General features: G+C 25.3%; 1 protein-coding gene across 2 annotated transcripts; it reads right to left on the bottom strand.

The window, feature by feature from the left end:
• Nucleotides 1-3,738: 3,738 nt before the first annotated feature.
• glob1 (globin 1) lies at nucleotides 3,739-10,565 on the bottom strand. 2 transcript variants are annotated; one of them, XM_089224294.1, is made up of 4 exons: nucleotides 10,371-10,564; nucleotides 9,231-9,456; nucleotides 6,651-6,772; nucleotides 3,739-4,464 (listed from the first exon to the last, which is right to left on the bottom strand). In XM_089224294.1, the coding sequence occupies exons 1-4, from the start codon at nucleotides 10,469-10,471 to the stop codon at nucleotides 4,446-4,448; spliced, it is 468 nt and encodes a 155-aa protein (XP_089080420.1). In that variant the 5' UTR covers nucleotides 10,472-10,564; the 3' UTR covers nucleotides 3,739-4,445. The 2 variants fall into 2 exon arrangements, with proteins under 2 accessions (XP_089080420.1, XP_089080421.1); XM_089224295.1 differs by lacking the exon at nucleotides 3,739-4,464 and having other exon boundaries at nucleotides 6,647-6,772; nucleotides 10,371-10,565.
• Nucleotides 10,566-12,420: the final 1,855 nt, after the last annotated feature.

Here is a 12,420-nt window from a genome sequence, read left to right on the forward strand (position 1 = left end):
TAGATCAAAATGGCTAAATAGGTCAGTCTAAATATTTTACTAAAGTTTTAATTTTAAAATACTTATACAGTTTTAGCAATTACCCACAATAACGACGAAACTGATTTTACGACCGTATTGTCATGACACGCTAACTATTATTATTAACATAACTATTATTATTTCAATATCACGTATAATGCCTCTAATTTAACAGGTAATAGACATCCGATAAGTATAATTTCATCATGTACCTACCTAGGTAATAATAATAATCTATTCACGTATCACTTACCTAATATTTCATTCAAGCTTCGGCTATTCTGTGTTTGAACGTCAAAACGAATAATCAAAGACCATTTGTAAATATATATTTCATTATTATTTTATATACAAATAAATCAAGTATTGATTATTATTATTTATCACCAAATATTTACTAAAAAAAATTATTAAAAATAAAAATAATTCGACAATCATTAATTCATATAATTCATATTTTGAGATTATCATCATTTTAAAGGATTATTTTAAATATTATATAAATGATTTTAATAAATATTAAGAACTAGTAATAAACATTTAGCACATTTTGTGTACAAAAATACTTAAAACGAATCTTAGTATTTTTCCAATACAAGCTAAAGTCTTTCTATAGACTACTCACTATAAAACCAACCACATTGTATAATTATAATAATCATTATTGCCATCTTACTTTACGATAAGGCCATAAGGGTGTTTTTGATATTCTCGTAGTGATAATAAACAGCTAATATTAGTTATATAGTATTCTCGCATGAAATAAAAATCTTCTTCGTTTATATAGTGCGTACAGATTAGCATAATACCACAAACATCCACATAGATTTCAGACAATAATAATTATATTTTGATCCATTTGCGGTTATGGTTAATAATCCTACTTCAAATAATATATATAATTTATATTTAGAACAAGTTCTATAACTTTTGACGACCACATTAAGAAATTAATTATTTTTGTTTGAAAGATGTTCGTCATTTTTATTGTTGGCGCGCGTTATTACGTATTGACAGTAATAGTTGTCTTGCAATATTATTTTATGCCGATTGAATACCTGGTGTTAATTACGTGTTGACAAACTCTATGAATAATGTATTTAATAATGAGGTTTAACATCAATCAAAATATCCGGAACAAATGAAATTATTTTCCGTTCAAACAATATTTACTCATTCAAATATTGTTTGTTGTCACACATTCATTCAAACACTTATAGTATGGTAAATACCTAGTATCTACTGGCTACTATGTCCATATGCCACTCGAAGTATCTACGTATATTGCAAACCACGGGATTTATAACATTATGCTCTTGCTTTAAACTAACATATGAATATAATTCAATATCAGTAACTATATTGTGTTAGGTGTTGGGACCCTTGTGAATTTTATTGTTATCAATACATACAAATTAACGGACACAGTCAGCAGTCTACCGTGGCAAAAATATGAGGGTGATACATTTTACAATTGGAGATATACTGCAGAAAAGCGATGCAACCCCTCGCCGGCTATGCTTGCTGGGACATATATCGATAATAGGCACGCTATAGTGCTATCTTAGCGGTTTAGTCTTCGTTTGCAATAAGTTACAGCTTGTAAAAATTCATATAATCGAATAGGTAAGTTTATTTTAAAAATAGAGTGTCTTTTCCACAATTTTTTCAATTCATGTTTCGCCTCTTAACACACATATTATACTTATACTTATTATGTTTTGTAATAGAGATTGTATATTTTCTTATAATATATATATAAATACATAAAATGTATGATTTTATGCAATGTAGAATGTAATGTAATAAGACATAGGTACTTATCAAAATGCAGGGACGGGTGGCAGTATTGTGATGAACAGTTCCCACCCGTTCCTGGTTTTTGAACAGGAAAAAAAAGGTACTTATCATAATATATTACCATACTTACCCAGTTATTCAACTGATTCATACAAATATAGGAATTATTATGATATTAATAATAATTACAGCCTTAGTCTGTAATAAGTATAGGTAGTACCTATCTAAAAAAATAGTTGTTTGTGATGTCAAGGTCGGCTTCATGGAGTAATATTTATAATTTAAGTAACAGTGAACTGATTAACCAATAATAATAATAATGATATAAAGACGTTAACAGATAAAGTATATGTAATAAGTTATAAAAGCATATTGACAATAAAATATTGAGTTTTAACAGGTAGCATACAACTACAGCGTATAATGTGTGTTGTTGTTAAACGAGAAGGTCGTACAGACATCCACGTTTAAATCTACGTTGAAGTGGATATACGTGGAGGTTATAGTGAAGTGATCCAGATAAGTTGAGCAGTGAGATATGGAAGTTTTTTGAAAAGGTTTTAATGTGGTTTGTTTATTGTGATTTATTCAAATCCAAAATCCAATAACTTCCATCGCTCACTGCTTAACTCATCTGGCTTAATTCACTATAACTTCCACATAAATCTACATCAACGTACATTTAAACGTGGACGTCTGCACGACCTTCTTTAACAACAACACACAATATGCCGCAGCTGTATGCTACCTATTAAAACTCTTAGAATTTTATTGTCAATATGCTTTTATTAATTGTTACATATGCTTTATCTGTTTACGTCTTTATATCATTATTATTATTGGTTAATCAGTTCACTGTTACTTAAACTATTAACATAGTTACGACAATTAGATTTAACAATCACTATTGTATATATGTAAATAGTTATATTCTATTTTACTAATTAAATTTCTTATCATAATTAATAGTCATGTTCAAATAGCTAAAAATGTACCATTGTAAATATCAATAGATGTAGTTATGTACATAATATTTTAGTCGAAATGTGTACATATATTACATAATAACTATTTTATTATTATTTTGTAATTGATTGAATCAAACTAATGTCGTAGACTAAGACTTTATGTTTAAGTAGCTATAAACATTAAAACCGTATACTGTTATAACCACGAGTACATAAAACTTTAAAAATATTTCACATCATATAGCCAATTTTGACATCACAAACAAGTGTTTTTTTTAGATACCACTTATACTTATCACAGGCTGCAATTAGTAATGATTATTATTAATACGATAATAATTCACATATTTGTACTAATCAGTGGAGTAACAGGATTAAGATAAGTAAATACCTATGCCTTATTATATTACACTCTACACTGCATAAAATCATTTTATAATTATTTATATATAAATATATTTTTTTTTAAAATATATAGTTTATATAAGTATATAAATATAAGTATATGTGCGTTAAAAGAGGAAACACGAATTACCAAACTTTCGAAAAGAAGATAACCCTCTCTGATAGCACTTTCAATTTTATTTAATTATATATTTTTTATTTTTTGCTTTATTAATTTTTTCCATGCATTTTTTTTTAATGTAATAAATCTCTGCACTATTTACGTTACAATCAGCTTTGGGGAAGGGGGGGAGCTACCTTGGATTATGAGGAATAAAATCATATATCACTTTAATTTTTGAAAATTGACAAAGTGCGAAGCCAAGACTTCTATATTTTAATATTAACCGGGATAACACATGGAAACTTCGATTCAATAATTGTTGATATATGGGTATCATCATACATAATACGTAGGTATTTGAAACATCCTATTTTGTTTCATTCTAATAGTATCAAGAATATGTACCTATATATTGAGTAAATAAAAACGAAACAGCTAAAATATTTTAAATATTTTTTTTTTTTGTATAATTATTATACCTATTAAGCATTTAGAATTCATAAATGTAATTGACTATACTAAACACATTATAACAAAATATTTTTTGTGGTAAATTTTTTTTCCTGATTAGAACCGACAGCAAAGGAGGATCTGTTTGCTCAATACTACTTCTCTGCTGCCATCGTTTATTGATGAATTGTGGTAAAATTGTTTTACTTAAGAATAACTTAATCATAGTATACAAACAAACAAATTTCAAAGCAAATAGTTATACAACATACACGTTACATATTAATACTAAAGATATTTACAAATTATGAAATATAAATATTTTAAGATATTATAGTAATTTTACAGTATGCATAATATTCATATAATTCATATGATAAAATAAAACAAGTTTCAATGAAGAAAATTATTTAAAAAAACAAAACGAAAAATAATAATAATAACAACTGCAGGATCAATCAACTGAATTAGTGTTATTTGAGTTTTGTAAATTAAGAACATGTCAGTACGTATTATTAATTTATTTGAACAATAGTATATTATAGCATATTAATATGAGACCATAAAAATTAACAACCCTCGGTGAAAATACACGATAACATTATTACGAAAAGTAATAACACTCATCGTCCATCAAAATATCATATAAATAGCATATATAGTAACAATTAATAAATTGCGTGATGGCGAAACTATCATTAACATGTTGTCACGGACCTAAAACAATACAATTTCTCTTGTTAAACTAATTTTATTTTATTAAATGATAAAATAAAAATAAATACATATTTTCTAGTAGGTGTTAACGGTTGTGCGTTATTCGTTAAAAGTTTAAATTGATAAGTGGGGGGGGGGGGGTGGATGAACCAAAGCCAATAAATTGCCTAGTTTGGACACCATTCAAATAATATTTACATTTATCATTAAAAAGAAACCGTCTATAGTTTTAAATAAAACAAAAAAATATATACTTGAGTGACAATGAATAATATAACACCTATGACGTTTAATCAAATAAATTGAACATACCATAGATGTAATGTATCTACAAAAGTACATGAATAAAAATTTAATAAACATTTAATGAACACATTTTTGGAGAAAAAAAAGGGTGGACTGGAATCAAAAAAAAAAAAAAAAAACAGGATTAATACCTAGATTTTCTATGTAAATCTTTATATTTTCTAAATGTTTTTAAAATAATTTGTATAACATGCATAAAGACTTTTGAAAAAGTTATGTAAAGATCTATTAAATAAGTAAAGACAAAATCTAGTTACTTATAATGATGTCAAGTTTCCTTATTTTTTTATTTTTTCAAGAAATTCTAAAATTTTTAACCTTACTGAAAATTAATATTGAACAGAATCTATATATGTTGCAAAAGTTATGTAAAAAAAACTTTTAAAAATATGAGATCTGGCTATTTTGTATACAGTTAAACTTTTAACTGTATATCATTTTAATTTTCTTCAGTATATTAAGAAGTGATGTAATAGCATATTGGTGATGGTAATAAGTATTATAATAATTGATATATCATATTCCTTATTTTAACTTGAATATTAAAACATATTTTTTTAACTCCAAATTATTTGGTTTTTACTTTTCATTTATACTTACGGAAATCACCTAAATAATTTAAACTATAATGTTTTGAATAATATTTATATATATAATAACAATAATTTTTGTTTTAACATTCATAAATTTTTAGTAAACTCAAATAATTTCTAAAAGTTGGTTAAATATACAGGGTGTCCCGCGAGGATTTACTCATTGCGATATCTCACGAAATAATGGATTTATTAACCATAGTGTTAATAATACACGTCACCCGCCGCCTGCGTGCTTGTACGACCAGCGAATGCTTTCAGTGTGCTTAGTTATAATCATATTTTATTTCTTAAAAACTAGAAAAAATATTAAATATCAGGAAAATAATAAAAATAAAATCTTAAAACGTCAATATTTTCAGAAAAAAATAAACTCTACAAAATCGCTATCTTCAACTTTTTGGAAATAATGAAATGAAAAAAAATATTTTTTTAAGTTTTTTACCAAAACATTAAAATAAATTAAAAAATAAAATAATCGTAGGTCTTATTTCAGTGAGTTGTATTACAGAACCAGAATTTTGATATCTCCATTATTTTGGAAGATATCGCAATGGGTAAATCCTTGCGGGACACCCTGTATAATATAATCCCTCTATACTGTACTGCATGTGCAGGTGAGTTTACATAGTCACTATAATGGCAATTACATAGTCAATTTTAATTCAATGTTTTATACATTATGTACGAAAAACAACTCAAAGCATAGATTGTCTGATTGGTCTGTAAACCTATTTAGTACTTACCACATTTTTAAGCATTAGCTTTAACAATTTTAACAGTTTATAAACGTTTAACTACAAAATATTTTTCAAACAAATTCTGTAATATTAATGAATTTTTCAAAATTTGAAATTAAAATTAAAATATTTACAAGAAAGAATAAGCATATTACATATTTTTTATATAATTAAATTATCGAAAATTGATTGTATTTGAGGATTCCCTGCAGTTTCCAGTTTATCTTTGTTTTTCCCAATTATTACAAAAAGTACTAGGGATTTAAGTTTTACCGTTCTGTCCTCTCAGAGTAATGACTAAATTCAAATTTCTATCGAAAATGACATTGAAGTTGAAAATTGAAATATTTTTGTCCAAAAAAAGATTATATTCAGACAAACAAAAATAATTTATAATAAATAAAAACACACATCATTCAATCATTATGTAAAATTTTAGAAATTAAGTACTTCAAATAATTTAAAAAAGACTGAAAAATTATTTAAAAAATATTCTTATTATTTTTATTCATCGAGTTTTAATATAAACAAAAATTGTTTTACTCACTCGCATGCTGCAATTATAATATTCAGTACTGAAGTTAAACTAGATTTCCACAAGTCTAATAATTCTGGTTCACTATCGCCTATTGCTTCTGATATCATAGCAACCAACACATCCCCAATAACCTTAAACATTAATAGCATAGACAATAAATTAATATATTACACCATGATTATACCTTATTGTTAAACTTCTTCAGCGTCAAACCAAATTTTATTAAGATATAATACTAATATTGAAATACTAATCAATAACATCGAAAGATGGTCAACAAAATTGCTTAAATAAGTTATATAGACTTGCATAAATTTTATGGATCAAATTCAGATACTTGAAAAAATTAAAATTAAAATTTTATATGTTAACCTTGATATTTTTTTTTCATTTATGAATATATTTGGTATACATATTGACAATTTCTAACCGATATATCAAAACTTGATGTTCACGTTTTTTATAAAATTATTTAAAATCTAATTAATCTATTTTTTTATTTAATGATGACCCTCGGCAACAAGGCCGTTGGGGTTGTACAATTTTATTTATTTTCTTAATATGTGTTATAGTGTTATAAACTTATAACTTATGTGATAATGGCAAATACTAATATGTAATAAATACATTTTATAATAACAATAACAATAATAATAATAATAATAATAATGCTTAAATTAAATTGGGCAATCAAATTTACTGGAGGATGGAGATGATGTTGAATAACGCCAAGTTTGGTCCGATACTTTCGAATATGTCTTCGAATAATTTATTACGGCTATCAATTTTTATACTCTCTTATTTGTATCAAAAAAAAATAATTTTAGAAATATAAATTTGTTGGAACTAAAAAATTGCTAGCTAATATAACTTTTTTTCTTGAGTGATACATGTATTGATATTGTTTAGTAAATTATAATTTATAAAACATAAGATTAGTTAGAAAATTTAAAATACGAAGGCATGTGTTCATTCATGTGTGAAAATTCGAACATCTACATAAAATAATCAATACCAATCATCAAAATAAGATAACAATTTTCTAGGTATATAATTTGTTATATTAATATATCATGGATACAAGCTAACTACGTTGCCAGTAAAACATTCTAACTCTTAAATGATTTAGACTTTGTTCAATTCATTATAGCTAAGTTTATTATTTAAAAACAGAATTTTTGTTTATGTGAATAATAATAATGTACCTACTAGTATATTATTTGTATTCTCTATGAAATCGTAGTGCGTCAGAGTGGCTAATACTTTTATACACAATTATAATCTATAATCAATGGCAACCATACAACAAAATATTCGATTTCTATTTGCTGAAACAAAATCTTTGTTTGTTTTTAAGATGTTCTAAGTCTTTAAAGTACGAATTCTTAAAAACCCTTTCTTTGCGTGCACTTCCATTATGAAACGAAAATATTGTCAACATTCCAAGGATATTATAGCTTAGAGTCTATATTTTGATTTTTCTCGGTCAATCAATCATTAAGGATAAATCCTGACCTAAAGAATTTATAGATTTAATTTAATAAGTACTTTTATGGTATGGATAAGTAAAAAACTTTATTATTAAATAAGAAAAATAAATAAAATAAATAAATATAATGACTTTTAATTTAATTTTTGTGTAAATGTAAACAAGTAACATAATATGATCAAATAAAACAATGACTTATGATTTTTGGATTTTATTATTATATAGGTATTACTTGGTATGGTATATCAGTACAATATATGTTTTAAATTATTTAATATTTATGTGCGCAAGTAGCTTCAATTGGACATTTAGTGGAATTAAACATATTGTGAAAAACCACATTAATATTTGTTTATTAGAATGTGATCAAATAGGTAACAGTTATTAATGTTATTATAAAAAAATGCATACTTATTCATTACAATCATGATATTGTTTAGGTAAACAATGTAATGTAATACATTTATAATATATAACAATAACAGCATTTGCTTTTCAACAAAACAAAAAAATTAAAATTATATATATTCAATAGAAATAGAAATACTAATTGTGATATTTACCATACATTATTTAAACACATATTTAATATTTAATTAGTTATTTTTTTAAATTATTTAATGTAATTTGTTACTACTTAATCAATGAATTATATACTGGTCAGATCTTGAAACTAAACTTTTATAGCTGTGTAGAAAACATTTTATTTTTTTCAATTTATGTTTTACGATATATTAGAATGAAACTAAATATTTTACAGTGAATAAACGGAATAATTAATGCGACACCCATAAATAATAAATTAAACAAGGTTCTGCGTAGAAAAATAAAACTCAAATCTTCCTTTAATAACAATTATACGTATATGTATCGTAATTTCTTGTGTAATAAATTCATTATAAACATCAATATTTAAAGCTATTCTTGTTTTAATCTATAAATACTTCAAATAAACTAGGCATTAATTAATATAATTTTAAGGTTTTCAGTTAAATATTTTTTTTTCGTAATTTTATTTAAGTAATTTATTATTCTAAAAAAGCTGTAAAATGTGTTTTGTTAGACTTAAGATAATATTTTAATAATAAATATTCACTCACCTGAAAATGTTTTGCTGTAAGGCCATATTTTTTATGTATAATCCCAAGATTTGTAAGTAATTTTTCTAATTCTTCAGGTTTGTCAAGGTGATCAATAGTCGAGCCCAATGCAGCACCTACTTTCGATGCATGTGACATAAACTGGGGATTAGACGCAAGTTCGTCTATTGATAAGTTCTTAAGCCGTTTGAATAATGATTGGTACTCAGGATTTTCTTTGAACAACCTTACGGTAATAAATATTATTAAGAACAGTATACGAATTAATTTTATATAAAAAAAAAAAACATGTACTATTAGAACTAATTTATCTGTATGCACCTATTTATACAAAAAATAAAAATAAAAATAAATTTGATTGCCTACACAATTATTATAATTAAAAAATTACTGCCAACAATTTAACAAAGATTGAAGAATGAAATCTATTTTAATAAACTTTTTCTTTTTTCTAATATTTCTTTTTTCTAATGTTTTATGTAGGAAGTACTACATTTTAAGAGTAATACTTCCAAAGTAAAATATAATGTTTGATATTGTGATTTATAACCTCGACTTGTCATGTTTAATGTAATTGTGTCAATCAAATGCTGGTAGTCGTTTCAACAATTGTAATCCCAAAACATGAACCAATTATTTAAAGTGGTGAAATTAATAAGCTTAATAATACTACAATGGTTAAGACATAAATACTAGATTAGTTTTTAAAATATATTTCATAATTGAATCAAATATCAATTATTAAACACATGTATAAAAAATATTTATTTAAAAGCTATATAGCTCTGTTATATAAAAGTATAAAATTTGAATAAGGTATTTTTTAGTCACCTAACAATACCGTGCTGAGATATTTATATAAAATATAAATGTTCTAAAACGGTTACTTTTTTATACATTTCCAGAAGTTCTCAAAAAAAAAAATCATAGTTTTATATTTGATTCACATCATATTATTGATTCATTGATTCTTCCTATAAGAATTACATATTGAACTCAAAACTTTAAAACTTTAAAACATCAAAATAGTTAGATTATAATATATATATATATATATATGTATTTGTTTTTTTTTGATGGGTCATAAACTTATCTATGAGTTTAAAAATATTATATTTGAATTTATGCATAAATAGGTACCTGATTACCAATGCCGACGCTAACTGGCTCGGGTCTTGTGCAAGCACTGACCATGAATCTTTTAGTTGCAAAATTTGAAGAGGACTCAATGAACTAGCCATTTTATTTTCAAGTGTGCAATATGCTTGGCGACTGTTACCGAAAGTCGACGAAACGTAAATGCGTAACGTTTCGAGACAGACTGAAACAGTTGTATGAACTGTACCTACTCTTATAAGAATCCACTACGCACTGTACTCGCACACACGCACAATCATACACACCACGCACAATCATACACACACACACACACACACACACACACACACACACACACACACACACACACACACACACACACACACACACACACACACACACACACACACAAATTATGTCATGTATGTTTGAACACTTGTAGGCACGTCTAATACTTATTCAGATAAGGACCGTTAAATGTATTTCGATCATATACAGCCATACAGGAGCATTGATAGCACTATTAAGGAGTTTTATTTTTATAGTTCCTCTATAGCTTATTATTAAACTTCACTATAGACTTAATTGGAACTGAAAAAAAAAATCAATCGACACTGCTAACAGTAGCTATAAGGGAGTCGAAGAATAGTTCATTATATACACGTATATTCGTCCGAACCATAAATACTATAATATATAGTGTGTAACAAATCATAAAGATTCAATTACCTAACCATGGTGTGTGTTCTATTATATTGTACTTACTGAAAAATGGGATTACTCTAGACAGATTTAAACTTTTTAAAATTATTCTAAGTAAATAATAGGCTTTTAAAATAATGAAAAAAATATACCATACTCTTTAAGTATATGTTGAAATCATATTGTAGAAGAATGGTCTTTGAGTTCATTAAAGTTCCCAATTTTTTTAACAGTTTAATGTTGTTCGGAGTGATATAAAAAATGGAATGACATCAGACACGGATATTTTTTCAAAAAATAAAATGAAAAAAAATAAAAATATCATACTTTTCTTTCAAATATAGCATAGGTAATTAATTAAATATTTTGAGAAACTAGCTTTTTTTTGCACTTAAATGACCACATATTATGGGTACAATTCTTAATTCTTTATATTTCAAATACTTAATATTTTATATTGAATTGCATCAAGTCAAAATTATAACTTTAATACGACCACTTACTCTTTACTACCATATAGTAACGTATGATTTGGATTTTTTGTCTTAATAGTCTACATCCATGTTTTGTAATAATTGAGAAAAATTAACAGTAAAATGTGAAATTTAATCACTGAAATATCACTTCCGATATTATACTTATCATACTTTTTATATTAGATATGCATATTCGAAATATTACCGGTTGGATTCCATAAAATTCACTTTATTTTGCCTTGTCTCTTATTTGTACTAAGAAAGACAGATACTATTTACATATTCTAGATCAAGATTAATGTGTTAAAAATCTTTGACGGATATTAAGATTGGATTAATCGACAAACGTTAATTAACGGGAGATGGTTTAATTCAATTTATATTTTATAATTGTTCGATAGATAATTTAAAACAATGTACAAAAAAAAAAGTCATTAAAAGATTTAATAGAAATAAATCAGAGGAACTATATAGGAACCCTTTTTACCTTTTTTTCCGTTTAAAAAACAAGGAACAGGTGAGAACTGTTTATAACAATACTGTATACAAGGTGCCGATCGCTTATTCACCAACTTCAAGACATTATATACCTTGCTTTTAGATTAAAACCATGATAACGATATTATTTATGTTTAAAAAAAAATAAGATTATTATGTCATCTTTAATTAAATGTAATAGGCGTAATCTTTACAAATAGATAAACCCGACAGTCAAAAGTACAAATAGGTGTGCAATTTTATGATTAATACGTTAAAATTCAAATACAAATAAAAGTTGAACTTAATTTTAGATTCTGAGCGGAGCAATTATTTTATATTATTTTTTTTTTTTTGTGCCCGTGTACACGATAAGTTTTCGTCATAATCCTTCAATTTTAAACTTCAGTAGTTTTTCCAGTTAGAAAATGAATCTA

The sequence above is a fragment of the Diuraphis noxia genome, unplaced genomic scaffold (genome assembly GCF_037042655.1).
Source record: "Diuraphis noxia isolate RWA-SAM2 unplaced genomic scaffold, SU_Dnox_SAM2 contig0003, whole genome shotgun sequence".
Classification (NCBI taxonomy): Eukaryota; Metazoa; Arthropoda; class Insecta; order Hemiptera; family Aphididae; genus Diuraphis; species Diuraphis noxia.